The 19981-nt window shown below is 36.9% G+C and overlaps 1 protein-coding gene across 16 annotated transcripts in view; it reads left to right on the top strand.

Moving 5' to 3' along the window:
• xpnpep2 (X-prolyl aminopeptidase (aminopeptidase P) 2, membrane-bound) overlaps positions 1-19981 on the top strand; it is an 87817-nt gene that overhangs the window by 46761 nt on the left and 21075 nt on the right. For 8 of the 16 annotated variants that reach the window (XM_058797165.1, XM_058797161.1, XM_058797167.1 and 5 more), the window contains one exon: positions 3595-3836. The exons of 7 other annotated variants lie outside the window; for them this stretch is intronic. In XM_058797165.1, the coding sequence (XP_058653148.1) occupies positions 3677-3836 (160 nt within the window). In that variant the 5' untranslated portion in view covers positions 3595-3676. Of the gene's footprint in view, positions 1-3223; positions 3307-3594; positions 3837-19981 lie in introns of those variants that run through there. One more of the 16 variants, XM_058797169.1, reaches the window with a different exon arrangement.

The following is a 19981-nucleotide window of genomic DNA, read 5'->3' as shown; positions in this document are numbered from 1 at the left end:
AAAAATTATTACCATTACAGAGAACTTTCTGTTTAACGCAATAGAAGTGTTTGCACTGTTTCTAAATGCTTTTGAAGCAGTGGTTAAGTGTTTGGGTTATGTGTGGTTTTGCTCTACTTGTCTGGTGCTCTGTGAGTCATTGGGATGTCGAGTGCCCCCCTGTCTCAACCTCTTTTCCTGCCCTGTTACTCACCGGGCCACTTCAAGTTTTCTTGGAGTGAAAAATTTATTGCGGGTTGGTAAATTTTTTATGGCTCCATTTCAGTGGACCTTTGATGGCGTGCTGTGTTCTGTATCAATCCGGCAGCAACCAGCCTTAACATTCTCACAAGCAGTCCCGTGAGGCCGTCTGACGCACACGCACACCTCCTGAAAAACGTACACAGAGCGAGGGCTGTCCTGTCTGATAAATCCCTGTGGACCAGACCTCTATGATTTACTGCATGTCAGAAATTGGGCTTCTCTGGAACCAATGACCCTACCAGACAAGTGAAGTTTGTCATCTTAAACACACTACATGCTACAAATGATCTGTAAAAGCGGATTTGTACTGTATTATAATTCCATCTCAATGTTCATCTCAGTTTTGGACACCCATTGAGAGCTAGAAAATTATAAGATCAAACTAGTTCTGCTCTCAGGCTGTGTACAAAACCTTTGGATGACCTCCTATCAGAAGTGAACCTCTTTTCACTCTTCCTCACGACAGCAAAACATTTGCCCCTGTACGGAGACCAGCGATGGCTGTAACACTTTCCTTGACATGAATAACTCTAGATTTTTTTGCACTCATTTCTCTCAAACTTTAATGTAATTTTCCCACATTTGTCTGTTAAAAATATAAGTTATTTTGGAATCTACAACTTATACCTAAACTGTGTCAATTAGTGTCAAGTACAAACACTGCTGTTGTTATAACCTACACTATTAGAAAACATGGACATGCATTCATTTTGCTAAATAAATAACCCTTTTTCTAAAAATGTTAATATCAATAATCATTATTCCTTTCCTAAACTTTATCCCATTTCATTTAAAGAATTCAAAAATGTTAAGGAAATCTTTTATTCTAAAAGAGCAAACAAGTAAATTATTGAACAAATGTGTAAAAATGAATTAATTCACTTTTGGGTTATAGTTTGATCTGAGTTTAGGTTAATGAATGTTAAAGGACCAAGAAAATAAAATAATAATAATAGAAATTCTGTTGGGGTTTTTGGGGTTTTTAATAAAATAATTTTTAATAAAATTATACAAGAAACTGCTGATTCAGTTGATCAGTTGATTTTTTTTGTTTTTGTTTGTTTGTTTTTACTGGTCCTTTAACATTCATTAACCCAAATACAAATGAACACAAATCAAATTATAACCCAAAGGTAAATTTGTACAGAGAGATTTACAACATTAAGATGATGGTGGTCATGCAGACTGCCTTTCAAAAAATGATACAAGAAATTATATTTCAAATAAGTACTTTTATTTTGAAATTGATTCATCAAAGAACGCTGGGGGTGGGGGGGGGCAGTCTTTGATGAATCAAGTTGTTTGATGTCTCTTGATCATCAAATCAGCATAATGTGATTTCTGAAGAATCATGTGACACTGAAGACTGAAGTAATGATGCTGAAAAATCATATTTGCCATCACAGGAATAAATTAGATATTTATATAATTATTTTTTATATATTAAAAATAAATAAATCTCTAAATGTAAAAGTATATTCCCATTCATATTCACAATTTTGAGCACTCCAGGGTGATTATGAACATGAAATTATCCAGCCATGGCTTCCTGTTTCACAGAAATATAAATAGGAGGGAAAACAAAGCCCAAATTCCCTTAATCATCCATCGCAATGAGAAAAACCAAAGAATATATTTCTGATGTGCAGCAAAGATAACTGAGCTTCACAAATTAGTGAAGTGGCTTTAAGGAAAGAGCTAGAGCAGTGAAAATTCCCATTTCCACCATCAGGGCAATAATTAAGAATTTATATCGTCCTAATGCACGGTGAGAAGGAGAGTTTGAGTGGCTAAAGACTCTCCAAGGACCACAGCTGGAGAATTACAGAAAATAGTTGAGTCTTGGTGTCAGAAAACCTCAAAAAATAAATTGTCAAACAGCACCTACATCAGCACATGTTGTTTGGGAGGGTTTCAAGAAAAATTCTCCTCACTCATCCAAAAACAAACTCCAGCATATTCAGTATCAGACACGACTGGAACTTCAAATGGGACTGGCTTCTATGGTCAGATGAAACTAAAAAATGAGCTTTTTAGCAGCAAACACTCAAGATGGGTTTGGTGAACACAGGGATAAAAAGTACCCCATGTGTACAATGAAATATACTGCTGTATTTTTGATGTTGTGGGCCTATATTTCTGCTGGAGGTCCTGGACATCTTGTTTAGACGCATAGCATCATGGATTCTATCAAATACCAACAGATAAAAAAATCAATAAGTGATTGACTCTGTTAGAAATCTTACAATGGGCCATGTTTGGATCTTCCAACCGTACAATAATCCAAACACAAACCTCAAAAACAACACAAAAATTGGCTTCTGCTGGCCATTCCAGTCCTCTGACCTGAACCCTGTAGAAAATGAGTGAGGTGAACTGAAGAGAAGAAGCACCAACATGGAGCTGGGAATCTAAAGGGTCTGGAGTGATTCTGGATGAAGGAATGGTCTCTGATCTCTTGTCAGGTGTTCTCTAACCTCATCAGGCATTATAGGAGAAAATTTAGAGCTGTTAAACTGGCAAATGGAGGTTTCAAAAAGTATTAAATAAAAGGGTGCCATTAATTGTGTCCAATGTGTATTAGAGAAAAACATTTATTTCATAATGATATTTGCCCCCATTTTAAATTCTTATTATCCAATGAAAGGTTAGATTTTTGTGAATTTTTTAAATAAAAGATCAAAAGGATCAACAATGCAAATTAATTTTCACAGCTGCCTTTGATCATATTTACCAAAGGTGCCAATATTTTTGGCCATGACTGTAATATTTTTTACATTTTAGAGATTTTTTTTTATTTTAAAATATAAAAAGCCTTATTGACCCCAACATTTTCATCCCTGTACCTAATTTCTAAGTAATTAAACTGACTGAACCTATCTTTGAGCGCTACAACTCACCCCATGTATTGAACCTCTCTTTTGGTTTCTGTGTGCGTGTGTGTGTGTGTGTGTGTGTGTGTGTGTGTGTTTGACCTCAGCTCATAGACCTCCCCTAAGGCTACACTGCTTGGGCCCCTGTGTTAACACCTCTCAGTGCTGGACACACCTGTCATTGATTAGTGTGAGTGTGTAACCAATCCGGAATGCCTTCCCTCATAAAACAATACATCCAATTTCAGCTTTGCTACAAGATGACCCAGTGTATACAGTTATTTTAAACATAAGTACCACCATACCAGCTTGTAGCTTTTCTCCCTGAAGCCACGGAAATTGTGTTGGCTGTAATGCAGTTTTCATGTGTGTGAGTGCATGTGTATGTGCTTATAGAGGCCCCACTAATGTGGCTCATATAACATGCAGAACGATAATGGTAAACCTTCATTTCCACGAACCATATTTGTTGTTGCAGCTCTGTCTGTGATCCCATCCCTCAACTACGGTGCATGTGAAACAAAGAACAGCTGCTCCCCGTTGCACCATGCTTTGAATGTATGCACCATTCCTCGGCCCGCAAAGTAGATCCCCAGGACAAAACCTCAGGAAGACGCCGGTCCCACAGGAACCGGGCTGACCACTGCCATCGGCTCTTGACGAGCTTGTCAGCCGCATGCAGCGGGCCAGCTTCTTTTCTTATCATCAGGAAGTTGTCAGGTGGGAGATATTTCTGTTTGTTTGTTTTGCAAATGTATTTGTTTCCGCTAATGCAAACAATTAGGTGACATCCTATGACAGAACGAGCACAAGTCCGGCTGCAGCTGGACATGCTGCGTGGAGCTCTACAGTAATGGACTCATCCATCAACACAGTCTGTTGAAACACTGTGACAGCATGGCCGAAGCTGAGGTGACCGTGCTCAAGGTTGACATTTTGGACACAAACAGGAAGCTTTGAAGATGCTTCAAAACTTCAATAGACCATTTTTTCCATAACATGATGGTATCTAAGCAGCAGAAACACAAATATGGCTAATTAATCTCTTAGGACATGGATTATTTTGAGGAAAAAACCCTATAAATTTTAACATTAATTTAAAAACTAATATATATAATAATCTAAACACTACCGTTCAAAAACTTGGTATCAGTAAGCCTTTTTAATGTTTTTGAAAGTCTCTTATGCTCTCCAAGACTGTTCAGTTGATGAAAAATACTCTAAGTACTGTATGTGAAATAATGCAATTTAAATATTTTAAAGTTTAAGTATACTTTAAAATGCTATTAATTCCTATGATGAATTTTCAGCAGCCATTAATCCAGTCTTCAGTGTCACATGATCCTTCAGATATCATACTAATGTACTGATTTGGAACTTAAGAAATGTTTATTATTTTATTACTTTTATTCATGGGCGCAGATAGGATTTTTTAACTGGGGGGGACCAAGCTGTCAGTAGTCCAATTTTTTCAGTCCATAAAAATCACCAGCTCTGTCATAGACGATAGTATACGATCACTATGGTTACTGCTACCGTGGGGGGTGGGTTAGGGAGTGTGCCCGAAGCGTGAATCCGTATTCAGAAAGGCACAGAAAAAAAATAACGGTTGCCTGTTACATTACAGTACATAAGATTTCACTTACCACATAAACAGAGTAAGGAGAGATGACTGAGGACGATGGCGAATGATTTGCAGATCCTGAGCACCACTGACAAACATGTGTAGTAAGTACTGCTGCTCCATAGTATAAACAGAGTACGTGTGATCGCAAATCTCGAAAGTAAAAGTGAAACTAAAAAGCGATCGAGCATTCAAAAGCAGTTTAAATGCCAGGCATAATAGCGGCTCCCTGATGTTCGCAATATATATACAGTATAATATACATTTATATACAGGGGAGAAATCACGATTTTGAAATCTCCGCATCCACACGTATGTACACAACCATGGCAACGACAATCGCGGAAACAAGCAAAGATGACACACAAGCAAAAGCCAACACGGATAAGTTGTGTGAAACAAAGCAAAATCAACGTTACTCACCTATCAAGAGGAAATAACATAACCTCGACGTCCGATTCGAGCCGTTCCCGCTCCTTAAGTTCTCTCCACTGCTGGAAAAATGCTCCGATATTTACGCGGGTCCTACCTCTTGCCTGATCGTAACCCTTCTTTTCAATGTTTTGTTTCTCTGATAGTTTCCTCTTTTTTTTATTTATTTATTTTTTATCTGCCATCTTTCTCTATCTATACTCGATCTGCTAATTTCTGTCCTGTGCACTCAAATTGAGCGCTCTCTTCTCTCTTATCAGTACAAGACACGCCCCCTTACTGCTGATTGGCTACAAGTGTGTTTTGGGACTCGTTCAGGTACTGCGGTCAAAAGCGGTTTTCAAAAATCGCTTCGTGTCACTTAGGGCAGCCACTAATTAGCCTAATGTACATAGCGGAAACCCTGTTTAATCCTCTGTTTACCGATGTCGCCTTTCGTAGAGACAGTGAGGGGGACGGATCGGGTCACAATGAATCTGGGGGGGTCAGGTCCCCCTGTACTTAGTGCCATCTGCGTGCCTGCTTTTATTATTACTTTTTTCATGATTCTTTAATTAATAGAAAGTTTTAAAAACAGCATTAAAAAATCTTACTGACTGAGATTTTGAAGGGTAGTGTATATAATTTAAATATTTATTTTAATTTAAAACTATATTAATATTTTTGAAGCCGATTATAAATTATTTAGGCATTAGATTTAGTTGGCAGATATGATGTTTGAATCCATTCCTCACTGTCTAATATGTGAAATGCAGTATTTATGGCATATCAGCATAAATCTATATTTTTTTTGTTTTTAGAGCAGTTAAGGAACTCATTCCTCTCTACTGGATTACAATGTATCAAACTCCAAAAGTTCAGTTCCTCTTGGACTGTGAAAAGTTTGCCGCCCACTATAGTGTTTGTTATTGTTAATCAGCACCTTTGTTGTCCGAAGTCCGATATTTAAACCATGCTGTTTTTCCTGGAGTTTACTCTGTCTACCAGCAATTCTCTTTCAGACTCCTGGCCAAAAAACACATAGGGGACTCCATTAATAATAATTTTGTTGGTTAACAGTAGAAAGAATGGTGAACATGTGGTGTTTACGTCCTGTGGCATAAAGCTTTAATTTGAATGAGCTTTCTGTTTCCAACTCAAAATCAACCTATTCAATACATTTACTGAAATATGCTGTAAAACTGAATCGGCTTTTCTGCTGTCATCACAGCCATTTATGCATGCTGCGGGCTTATTTGTTTGGCCCAGTGTCATATGCCTTCTGAGAAAGCATTCATGCGGAGAAAGAACCAATTATGTGTAATTTCTGCTTTTAAGCCCATCTCCCATAATCACCATGGTGATATTTTAAATGTGATTAAACACACAGGAGTACTTCCATGTGCATAAATGTTCCTTCATCTTCACAGAACTGGAACAGCCAGATTAGCTATTTTATATATATTTATATACAAAGACAGCTGGACGGAGCACAACAGAATAGAACAGAAGCACGAGTCTTGAGATATGTTTTCCAACTTCTTTTATCATGACACACAGTCTAAAAAATGCAGAGCTCATGGCGTGAGATGCTGTAAAACAAAGACATCCATCTAGATGAGCTTTTTAAAGTAATTAAATAAAATAGTAAATTCTAACATCAAAAATATATAGACTGTATATGTGTAAATCAAGCCTAATATATTCTCTCTATCCTCCATTGTTCTTTTCTCTTTTTTCAGTCCGTTTCTCAAGGACACCACCATAAGAGCCCTCTTAGACTAATACAGTTATCGGTTTATCTCAAGCAGATGAAAAACTTCCCCTGAGTGACAATAAACACAATATCTTGGCACACCGGTCAGGATCCAGCACAGAGGACCCTATCTTTAAAATCACAGGCATGTATGAATGCATCCTCCTGAATTCCAGTGCCTTTGTTTTCAGATGTAAGGGAAGAGCAGTAATGGGTCTTCTGTTGACTTTACATCCTTGGAAAGTCCGCCTGGGCTGCACACCTGCTGTCCATCCAGACCTGTGGAATCTCTGCATGGATGGAGAGGATACAAGATCTGGAAAGTATGCAGGCAGCCGAAGACCCTTAAGGCAGCACTGCGTGCGTCGAGGAAATAGCCAGGAATGTCAGCGCAACCATTCCTTCCATATCCTCCGTCACAGCCAAGAATTTCAGCATTGTTTGAATGGCCATGCCGTTAATCATCAATATAAACACCTGTATACTTAATATAATTCACCGGGCCTTTTGTTGAGGGTTTTTCCCTTGTTTTGACGGGACACTCAAAGCGGGAGATCATGAGGTCGTCTCTCCATGATAACCCGAGTGTTACACTCATGGGTGGTTTTGGTTTATGTATTAATTCATTGCGGTCAGCTGACAGTGTGCTGTGAAGGGTAGTGTCACCGGGTGCACTGGCAGCTTGACAAGTGCCCCATCTGACAGAGGCCAGACTGAATGTCCTTGACAGAAGCATAGCGCTGCCAGGAGTGCTTCAGTGGCAGCAGAATGCATAATTGGTGACACGATGAGCAAAGAGGACACTTGACAGAAGTCCTGGGATGGAGAGAGAAAGGCACACTGGCAGCCTTCACTAACTCAAAGATGTCTCAGCTCATGGTTGATTGAGACTCAGTTCATGGTTTGTTGGTTCAAAGTACAGTCTAATGGCTGTCAGATATATGCCATTCATATGGAACCTCCTTAAAGGATTTGTTCACTCAAAAAATCCAGAAAAGTATATCGTTATTCACTGATTAACCCTCCTCTTTAGTGAACTGTTGCAACATTGTTTACAAATTGTATGAAGCACAAATGTTATGATGCTTTAGTCTGTCCTTTTTTTGGAGCTTGAAAGCTTCTTGGAATCTTGGAAGTTTTAAGATGACGTTATGACAGAATTTTACATTTTTAAGTGAACTGTTTCTTTAAACAACAATTTATCCAAATATATTATCACGAGTTAATTGATCATATACAGTATAATAATATAATTGATAGTATATTATCAATACTAGACCAAAATGTTTCGCACCGTCTTGGAAAAACCAACACTCATGGCAATCTGTAACTTTTTATATATATATATATATATATATATATATATGTATGTGTAAACCAATGATGTCAGTATGTCAGGGTAAGTTAATGAACGTCTTTGCTAATCTAATCTAATATATAGCAAATTATTGGCAACCTCACTTTTATACTTTTGTACGAACTGCTTATACACTATTGAGGTTTATGTTTAGGAATGGACCTTAATGCTTTGTGTTTTTATATTTTAAAAAAATATTTTCTTTCAGATCATTCTAATGCAAAATTACTAAAATAGTTGCATTTTTTTATTAGATGAGTTGCTTACATTTTTTTATTTTTTATTATACTACTAATTATTTTTGTTTCATTAAATTTGAAACTGGATAGTGAAGTAATAGCAGCCAACAAGTGGCCAGCATACATGGAAACTCTTTTAATACAGATTAAAATCTTCCCAGACGGGATCACTAAATATTTCCCATACTTTCATTTGTGTTACTTAATATATTTGAATGAGAAAGTGTGTCCAAACTTTAGTCTGGTAGTGTAGACTGTTACAAATTTGTTCTCACATATTTTTCCCTTTCTTGTCACACATTCTTTTTCTTCCTTTCTTCTTGTGAGTCATTCTGTTCAGGCTAGAGTGTTTTATAAACTGTTACTGCGCTTTTATGTTTCAAGAGCAGAAGAACATATTTTTCTTCTCATGAATTCCTGCGTTAACATTCGGCACTTTATTAAGCTCTTTATCTCTGTGCATTTATGTTTTGAATCTGATGTGATTATGAGAAAGAGGCTGAAGGCAGCTCTCATGAGAAGGAGATGAAACATGGATCAATTCGGTGACAGTTCCAAACTCATCTTTTTGATGAAGAGCTCCATTATGCTTTATAAGTCCAGCTGCAGGATTTACATGTCATAAACACTGTGGAGTCATTGCAGTTAGCTTCAGTGCAAAGATGTAAGCTGCTGAAGAACTATTGGATTGAGCCTAAAATATGCTCATTCTGAGCACTCGTGACTGTCCTCGACGTATGATCTTTGTAAACCAATGATGTCAGTATGTCAGGGTAAGTTAATGAACGTCTTTGCTAATCTAAGCAGTAGACATCTCTCCCAGCCATTTATACCTTGAAGCTTTAGCCAAGAGATCAAGGGGAACTTTTAGGGTCATTTTCCCCTATTTGTTTTATTTCAGGGTTTATCTCTATTATTAGGAAGCACCAACCAGAATGGTTGATTTGAACTAAAACTGGTTTACTTTTTAGCTACTAGACTTTGCTTTTGATAATCTGTGCATATGAAGGGCCGTGTCCAGGTACCCGGTTTTGCTTCTTTTCACTTATTTAATTATTGATGCTATTATTCTGTACCTTAACTGTGGTATATAGTCATTACAGACTCATAATGTTTTGAATTTGTCACGCTTTAGTGAAATTCAGATTTACAGTCTGAGCAAATGTATTGACTGATGGTTGTGTTTTGTTCAGAACAGAAGCAGAGGCCTGTCTTTGTTTGAGTGCAGGTCAATGTTCTCATGGTGCGCACATCCTCTCTTCATCCCTTGCTTTAGTCACGGTCACTGAGGTGACGTGCATCTTTGTCTTTACCATGCAGCTGAAGGTTATAACCAGGGTTGCCAAGCCTGGTGGTTTTCAAATGAAATTGGACTGTGTTTAAATGGTTGTGATATAGATTATTAGATTTTTTTTAAATGTTGCTGAAGAAAAGTCTCTCTTGCTCACCAAGGCTGTGTTTATTTGATCAAAAATACAGTAAACACAGTAACACTGAATATATTTTCGAATGTAATTATTCCTGTGATGTCAAAGCTAAATTTTCAGCATCATTACTGCAGTCTTCAGTGTCACATGATCCTTCACAAATCATTCTAATATGCTGATTTGGTGCTCAAGAAACATTTCTTATTATTATCAATGTTGAAAACAGTTCTGCTGCTTAATGTTTTTGTGGAAGCCAAAAGCCAAGAAAAAGATTCTTTAATGAATAGAAGCTTCAAAAGAACATCATTTATTTGAAATAAAAAAATGTTGTAACATTGTCTTTACTGTTGCTTATGATCAATTTTATGCATTCTTGCTGAATAAAAATCTTACTGTTCCCAGACTTTTGAACATGTTGCACATTTGGATGTAAGGGTTTTGATCACCAGCAACAGCCAATCTTCTAGAAGTCACTTTTTTTCTTTTTTTTTCTGAATTTATATATATATATATATATATATATATATATATATATATATATATATATATATATATATATATAATTTGTTTTCTTCTTTTTTTGCAGAAACAAAGTCTGATGACAGTTTATGACTGCAGTATTGAATTTGCATAGAAATATTCTGTATGAATTTAGGCAAAGACAAAGTAGCATGGAACTGTAGGCATTTATTTAAAGTCTCCCTTACATCAGTCCCCCCATGGTATTGAATATTGACTATAATATTTAGGCCTACATAATGAACTATCTGAAAAAGCTTTAAAGGGTTTGAGCTGAATTTTAGTTTGGTTGTGCTGATCATTGGGCTTTTTCATACAGACCTGGCAACCCTGTTACTGTAGGCTATGTGTGCAGGCCACAGGAGGAGGTGCTGAAAGGTTAGATGTACAATCAGGAAATTCTCTGTGATGGCCTCAGCTCCCTCAGTGAGTGTCTGTATTCCCGTGACACAGCTTTCCTTTTCCTCCTTCACTCGCACGACACCCAACAATTCAGAAACCCCCATAACTTAAAAAAAAACTCTGCTTTGTTTGACTTTGCTTTTCTGTTGTTTTGTTAGTCTTTAAGCGACTGCAGGTTGAGATCATGAATCAACTAGCCGAAAGAGAAGGTCAGGCATCAGAGGGACGCTTATGTTGACCGGTCATCTGCTTTGGCCATTTTTCTTATGACTTATGGAGAACTTCTCCCTTCTGAGTAACCACAAGTCTCTCAGGATGATAGAGCAAGTTAGAACGTACCTCAACCTCATGCAGACTTATAAAAACACACTTGTTCTGATTTAAACATAATGTGATGGACGCAGCATGAGCGTCTGTCTGAGAGTCTGGGAGCTGAAGGGCTTCAATCAACTTTAATCAGTGCGTTTCAGCCTCTCCAACAAACACAGTTGGAGCAATGCAGCAATCTCGCCACGGCCCATTTGCACTGCAGTTTACTTTAACCTAGCAAGTTCTGAGGAGCCCTCAAGGCCACAAAACCTGAAAGTAAACACGCCGCACACGGAATGTGTTTACCAATCTGTCAATGACCTTTTCCTATGCTTCAAATGTGTTTTTGAGGATTTTAATCTGAAATCAACATTGCATATGTGCATTTGCGTATCAGATTGTTGAATTAAAGGCTAGAGGAAGGGAGTGCACCTTTTAATGTCTTTAAATGTTAAATGAGTAAGTGAAAACTGATAGGTGAAATGTACGAGTGCCAAGAATATAATGGCCTAAAAATAGAGTTTGTCACCAGATGAGTGGAAAGAAAGTGTTAGAGAGGTCAGAACTAGCAATCTGGCCGTGTGTTTGAAGTGTGTGTGTGTATGTGCAAGCGACTGTGCTTCCTTTCTCTACGGGTCAACAGGGATGCACACTCAGGGTTCGACAGGATGTGTCAGGCTGATCCTTCTGCCTTCGTGTCCATCTATCGGTTGAATTCTCTCACTTTTGTTTGTCTGTTTGTCTCTTACTTTCATTTGCTCTTTCCCAGTGGAGAGCAAAATCAATGTGTCCCTGTCTGTCAGTATGATATTGCCTCGCAGGCCTCAATTTTCCAACAAAATGAGTGCAGTGGATGTGTTTTGATATCGATGTACCAACCCATATAAAAGCTGCAACATAATTTCTTTTGTTAAAAAAAAAAAAAAAAGATATTTACTTCAGGAGATGGATCGCAAGTCTTAAATTAAAAAAAGGACATTTTATTCTGTATTTATTCTAGTCTTTTTGTTCTGTTAAGACCAAAAGGTTTTGTACAAAGATTGTACAAAATACATATAACAATGTACTGCTTTTATTAAACTTGTGAAAGGTTAATTCTAATTTGTAATAATACACTAATGTAAAATGTATTAGTATACACTACTGTTTGAAAATTACTGTTTACAAAGTTTTTTTTCAAGGAAATAATTAGTTTTATTCATTAAGGAGGCATTAAATTGATCAAAAGTGACCATAAAGACTTCTGTTTTAAAATAACTGCTGTTCTTTTCAACATTGATGATAATAAATATTTCTTGAGTATCAAATCATGATATATTGGCACCGATATAGGATCGTGTGACTCTGAAGACTGGAGTAATGTCTGCTGAAAATTCAGATTTGCCATTACAGGAATAAATTAAATTGTAAATTTATATTAAAATAGGAAACACATATTTTTATTTTGTAATAATAATAAATTGTTAACATTGAGTAACATCCCCAAAGAATATTAAATTCTGTAAAAGTATGCATGTTCTTTCTTGTTGCATGTTCATGTTAGCTATTGCATTAACAAGTGTTAACATGAATCTTATTGTGAAGTGTTTTTGAAATATTTCATAATAACCCTCAGAGTTTATTAAAATAATGCGTCATGTCTCAGTACAGAAATATTTCTGCTTTTTCCCAACAGTATGAGTAAAATCCAGATAATGAATTCAGAAGAAATGAGTATAACTAAATGTCACAATAATGCAATGTTGTGAAATTTTAATGAGTATTTTAAATCTGGTATTGTAAAGTTCACACACACACACACACACACATACTCGCACTCAAAATAATAATCAGCCAGTCTCACAGTCACATCTTGACTGGCCATCCTGGGGTCTTGTTCCTCTATTATGTCCAGTCCGTGGCCCGCTGGGACGGCCTCAAAAGTCCCCCAACGGAATTTAGAGGGGAAAATCACTTTGTCTTTCAGCAGTGGTCTTTTTTCTGCATGTGCCGTTTGTTAGTAGAAGTCTCAGGCCATTATTCACAAAGCTTACAAAGGTCGGGTTAGGCTGCAAGCAAATCCCTCTTCAAGCTAATTATTGCTCTCTGAATACGTGGATCAGACTCTGTGCCAGGTTCAATACAGACTATTGACTGGAATTATTTCTATAAGACACATATTTCACCGCGAAAACTACTTCACATGGTGTCTCGATAAAACCCAGTTAACTGTGAATCAAAGGGACACCTTTATCTTATTGTTAGTCATGCTAACATGCTTAGTCCCTTGGATATGCAATCTCTTATCCAAGATTAGGCTTTAGGAAAAGGAGGAATTTAAAAATATCCGCCCTTAATCAAGCTGTAGGGTCCATTTGGCCAGCTGAGAACCTCCATACGGTCCAGACGTGTGTGTGTGTGTGTGTGTGTGTTTGAGCTGTTGGTCTGATTAGGGTCACCATGAAGCATTGCAGAATTCCCCAGCTGAGAGTACAGCAACATCCTCTGTGATTCGACTGGAAAATGTCCAATGGCAAATTAAGAGGCAATTAATTACGGTATCATTTAACAAACAGAGATGCAAACATACACAAATGAGCCAAGAGACAGGATGCCAGAGAGAGAGGAAGCTTGAGCCAGCCAATAGGAAGCGAGAACAGTAGCGGCTGGAGTGCGGCCTTGTCCCTGAAACCAGCATGCAATCCTGACCTCCCTTCCTCCCTGTATTTTCCTGTTTACCGACCTGCTCGTTCACTTGTTTGGATGTTTTCCTTCAGTCCCCCGAGTCGATATCTTCCTGTAGCGCACGGGCGCTCACCTGACTTAATCGCTCCGGTCTGGCTGCCGGACGTCATTAAAAGGCTCAGAATATCGACTCCAGGAAGTCTGATGGAGTCTGGTGTGCGGTGCATTGTTTGGAAAATGCCTCGGATTTTGTCTTTGTCAGATTTTAGAGTCAAATCTTGCTCCATTAATCCCATCTTCCCTTCATTTTGACTTTGTGCAAGAGGCTGTGATTTTCCACCAGTGCTGTGCTGAGGAATTAATGCCACTTGAAAGTGCTGAAGTTATTCATTTATTTCTATTTGCACCTGACCTGAACCTTAAAATACAATGCCTTCGAATGAATGTTTAATTTACCTGTCAGACTTAAGTGTGAAATAGCAGTGGAAAAGCAAGAATGAAAGTGGAGCATTGAACAGTTTGGATGCCAAAATGACTGTTGTTGTACCTTTTGAACTGATGGCATGTCCGTTCTTTGTCTGCTGCGTACAGTCCGAGTATAATTTAGATTAGTTTTTCCTCCCATCTTATCACCAGTGACCTCGTGACCCTCATGTCTGGAGGAGATTTAAGATGCAGGGTGGTTTGAACAAGGTCACACAGGTCTCTCGCCAGTAATGGCATCTGTTAGATGTGATGAGTGCATTCATATCAGCCCAGTCTTTTTGGTTGTAGAGACTGAGATTTCTTATCTTACAGTCAGGGATGTGGTTTAGCCCACTACCTCACAGGTTCTCAAACTCTCCGGGTCAAATGCCACTTTTGATCCAATCAACCAAACGTTTCCAAGGTTCCTCAAATGACCTCTTTAAATGAACTGATAATCTTGGACATTCACAAACTGTCTCCCACAGAGATATTTACTCATTTTGGCTAATTAAGAAAGAATACAATGATATGCGCGTTACTTGTTTAATTGGATTCTCTTAGAGGACTTTAAGATGAAGATCTGAATCTGATCATGATGTAGGTCAAATTTATGCAGAAATAAAGAAAATTGAGGGTTTCATCATTTGCCCCCATGGTTAGAAAACATTTAGCAGAGCTTGTAAACATAAATTGGATTCTTCTTTGGACTCTTCTTTCCCAAAGTAGAATGTGAATTATGCTGAATTCTGTATATGTGTGTGTGTGTGTGTGTGCCTGTTTTTCTATTCAGGTGGGGACTTAAACCTGAATACACACAGACTCATTGGGGCTCGTGTCACGGTGGGGACCTAAATTGAGGTCCCCACGGGCAAACAAGCTAATAAATCACACAGAATCAAGTTTTTTTTAAAAATCTAAAAATGCAGAAAGTTTCCTGTAAGGGGTAGGTTTAGGTGTTTAGAATATACGGTCTGTACAGTAGAAAAAACATTACGCCTATGGAGAGTCCCCACAAGGATAGCAAACCAGACGTGTGTGTGTGTGTGTGTGTGTGTGTGTGTGTGTGTGTGTGTGTGTGTTTGTGATCACTTATTTTTGTGGTACTGTATATACAAATAGACCACACACATATTATAACTAATATTTATTTTTATTTTTTGTATATTTACACTTTTAATTTTAATTTTAGTTTAAGTTGCTTTATTTTTATTAAATTTTTAGTCTTAGTCATTTTAGCACTTATTTGTTTTCAGTTGTCAGGGCAACATTTCTAATGTTTGTTTTATATTTTTTACCTAATAAATTTATTTCCGTTTTATTTGAATTGCTGAAAATAATTTGCAATAGTTTTAGCTTTAGTTAACAATAATAACGCTGATATATTGTATATGTATATCAGTGTAAGTTTACCTATATATAACACTAGGGCAAACTCCGTGAGAAGCACTGTCCTGGCTTAATGCACAGCAGGTTCCAGCCATTAACAGTCTTGTAAATATAGCTTCTGCTTGACCTTGTTCCTCTTGTGGTTAAAGGGCTTAATAAATGTTCTTGAATGTGTCTTAAAAGTTTCATTTAGCCTCGGTGTAGGTTAATATTCAGTGATGCACCTCATGTCCAGCTAACCACACTGACCGCATTCATAAACATAATGAGCACCATTTCCTCCTCCTGGTAAACACTCAGACCCTGTGACAGGTCACCGCCTACTCTTCTCTCAGAGCATCGGAATGTGTCATTCTGGGTGCTGGAGACATAAAGAGACTCACTTTTCATGTGGCTCAAGCATCCACTGCAGGGCAAAACAGGGGAGAGATGGGCTACATTCAGATATTCTAGGTAGTTCACTAGATTTTGAAACACAGCCATTCAGATGCACATTTGTTGATTTGAACTTTGCCCATTTAGGACTGTGGGAAAGAGACATTGGATGACTCTCATACCAGACTTAATATATGACTGCAATAAAGAGAGCAGAATTTTCTCATTCTGCGGTCAACCAGCTATTTCTGTTCATCAATGGACAGATGAGTGTCTGCTTTTTTCGAATAACACACTGTAATGACATGATTGTCCAGCTGCTTCTCATTCTCTTTATATATCATGAGGGCCTTCTGAGGGAAAACCGGAGTTTCGGCATAACAAAGGTTGTTTGGTTCTTTGTGTTCTTGACACACTTGTTTTAGTCCGCGTGTGTGTGTGAGAGAGGAACAGAGGGCTTGTGGGGTTGTCCTGCAAGTCTGGAAGGTTATTCTTTGTCATTGTGCTTTCTGGTATCACCAAAAGCGACTCTTGACCCATAAATATTTAACAGAGCAGACTTTAATAGAAACTTCACTTTCACCTCTTCCTCTGCAAAAGACCCTCGGCTGGACTTTGTTTTCAGCACCCCTCACCCTCTCTCTCACACATAAATATTTATAAGGGAGTGAAGGGAGAGAAGTTTTATTAGGGCATCTGTGATTTAATGTGATGGACCAATCACAGGAAAAAAATAAATTGCTCTTCCAATACAAAGTTATATAAAAATACTCAGCAAATCTGAAATCATCAAAGACAATTGGCACACTCCATAAATACTGTGGTGTCCTGATATTTTGGTAAATTATAGGCAAAATTTCAGTTTTTTTTGTTGTTGTTGTTGGAACTATTAGATATGTTTGGTAAGCATAAAAATTAACCTAGCATGAAATGTAGATGTCTGTTTCCAACTTTGAAATGAGGATTTTAGCCTGTCTCGCCTCAGAGGTCTTAACAAATAAAATCATACAATGTCAGAATTTTGACATTGATCTATTAAATGTATTTTTGTTAAACAGGGTTCTAATTATTACCTGATTTTAATGACCAATAACAAACTATGAAAAAGTAAACTATCAACTAAAGCATGATTTTCTCCCTATTGCAAAAACTCTAACATTGTTTTAACATTTACACCTATTAGAAATAAAATTTTTTGCTTGAAATATGTTTTTTTATCATATATATATATATATATATACACAGAGCTGGGTAGATTACTTACAAATTGTAATCCGTTACTAATTCCAGATTAAATGACAAAAATTGTAGTTAGTAATGTAATCCGTTACATTACACATTTTAGGTAATATAATCAGATTACTTTTAGATTACTTTTGATTTAACTCGTTTATCACATTGATTTAAATAGCGTTATCTTGTACCATAATGATGTAAAAAAAAAAAAATGCAGAGTAAGAAAACTCGTTCCATTCATTGTAATTTACAACATGAAGTGCATTAAACATTATATTACATCAAGGTTTCCCAAACTAGGGTTCGTAAAGGAACTGCAGGGGGTTATGAGTTTAATGAAAAGATGACAATTAATTAAATCATAAAAAATGTAAATGAAAATAAATCATTTTAAAACAAACTCCCTTTCGAGGAAAGTCTCTTCACTCGGCTGCCATATTTGCAATGCCTCCGGGCAGCTCGTACAAGACCTATCTTAATGAATGGGGGAATCCTGAAATCTCAAAAACTGCTTGCTGAACTCACAATTAAATTACATGTGTCACATCAGCAACAAAAATCTGAAATTAATTGCCCCATGAATGTTGTTTCTTATGCTCAAATAGCATTTAAAAAGCTTATTTTTCAGGCTGGACCAGCCAATGTGCATGCGGAGTCATAACGTGCTTATACTGCGCATGTGCATTGACTGGTCTAGTCAGGGCTGCGTTCAGCCCCGTCAAAACATTGCAAAACATTTTGTAAACTGAAACGGTGGTGCGTTGAACACCCTGTTCTGATGACGCAAGAGTTGCAACTATGGCAGCTGAGAAGGCCATTCTTTGTGTTCTTTTTGAAGAATTTTCGAAGCCTGATGAAATCTGTATAAATACGTGTTTAATACTGCAAAATACACTCGATGTTACAGTCACTGCCCTTACCGTCCATTCTTATGTAAAGCACTTTTACCATTGTGTATGAAATTTGGTATATAAATAAACTTGCCTTGCAATGAAGCTAAAAATATAAACAACTACATCATCATGTTGATATGTTATATTGTTACTATAAAACTCTTACGTCTTCTAATATCTTAAATTGTTGCATATACCGAGCTGCAGCGGACACATTTGTAAACGAATTTACTTGGACCCATTGTGCGAGCTGTCTCTTTAATACCGCGTGGTTTACATGTTGCTGCTGATGAGAAAACATATATCTCAAACCCCGCACACCATTTCCAGGAAACATGTTATTCAACCCGGAAACCATAGCAAAACGTTGCGCACCGGTTTGAGCTTGAATGTGCCCCAGGTTTCTATGGGAAATATGGCTCTTTCATTTAAAAGGTGGAACTATTCCTCCATATTGCGCGTTACAGTTTCTCCCATTCATAAATATAGGAGTGAACCGTCTTTGTATTTCTATTGACTTTGTTTTAAATAAAACACTTACTAAAAAAGATGAAATATTTTTATTTACCTGCATACCATGTGATCATTAATCAACATCAAAGAAACCGTGAACATGCAAATGTGATACTTAATTATTGAAATATTTATTTTAAAATCTCAGGGGTACTTAAAGCAAATATATTTGGTGAATAAGGTTTAGATGAAAAAAAGTTTTGTAATGCCTGCATTACATGTAAATAAAAATAGCATGAATATGTGCATTTTAATTAGTTATAATTAATAATACATGGTTAAAAAAACCTACAGAGTAATAATTCAAATAAAAATGAATCTGTTCATCAGTAGTTGATGCAATGTTGAAACCCTTCTTAAACCTGAAATGATTTTTGTAAATCCAGTGGTCCAATGCAGTCGCCACCTGACTAATGACATCTTTTGGTGAATGTCCACAAAACTGGACTATATATACATGTATAATATGTATATAATCGGTAGGCTGTTTTAGAAAAGAAAATTTAAAAGATGAAAAAGAGAAATTAGGGAGAATCAATGAATTATGAATAATTTATTGCTATTGTGTGAATAATATGTAATGTGTAATGTACGAGTATTTTAAAATGTAACTTACTCTAATTACAAGTACTTCATTTTTGGAATCTGATTACGTAATCTAGATTACATGTAATCAGTTACTACCCAGCTCTGTATTTGTGTGTGTGTGTGTGTGTGTGTGTGTGTGTGTGTGTGTGACCCTGGACCACAAAACCAGTCTTAAGTGTAAATTTTTTGAAATTGTGATTTATACATCATCTGAAAGCCAAATAAATAAATAAGCTTTCCATTGATGTATGGTTTGTTAGGATCGGACAATATTTGGCTGAGATACAACTATTTGAAAATCTGGAATCTGAGGGTGCAAAAAAATCAAAATATTGAGAAAATCGCCTTTAAAGTTGTCCAAATGAAGTTCTTAGCAATGCATATTACTAATCAAAAATTAAGTTTTGATATATTTACGGTAAGAAATTTACAAAATATCTTCATGGAACATGATCTTTACTTAATATCCTACTGATTTTTGGCATAAAAGAAAAATTGATAATTTTGACCCATACAATGTATTTTTGGCTATTGCTACAAATATACCCCAGCGACTTAAGACTGGTTTTGTGGTCCAGGGTCACATATATATATATATATATATATAGTCATGGCCAAAAATATCGGCACCCTTGGTAAACATGATCAAAGGCGGCTGTGAAAATTAATTTGCATTGTTAATCCTTTTGATCTTTTAT

This window comes from Onychostoma macrolepis, chromosome 14 (assembly GCF_012432095.1).
Source record: "Onychostoma macrolepis isolate SWU-2019 chromosome 14, ASM1243209v1, whole genome shotgun sequence".
In the NCBI taxonomy this organism is placed as follows: Eukaryota; Metazoa; Chordata; class Actinopteri; order Cypriniformes; family Cyprinidae; genus Onychostoma; species Onychostoma macrolepis.
This window is presented reverse-complemented; position numbering and strand designations above follow the sequence as displayed.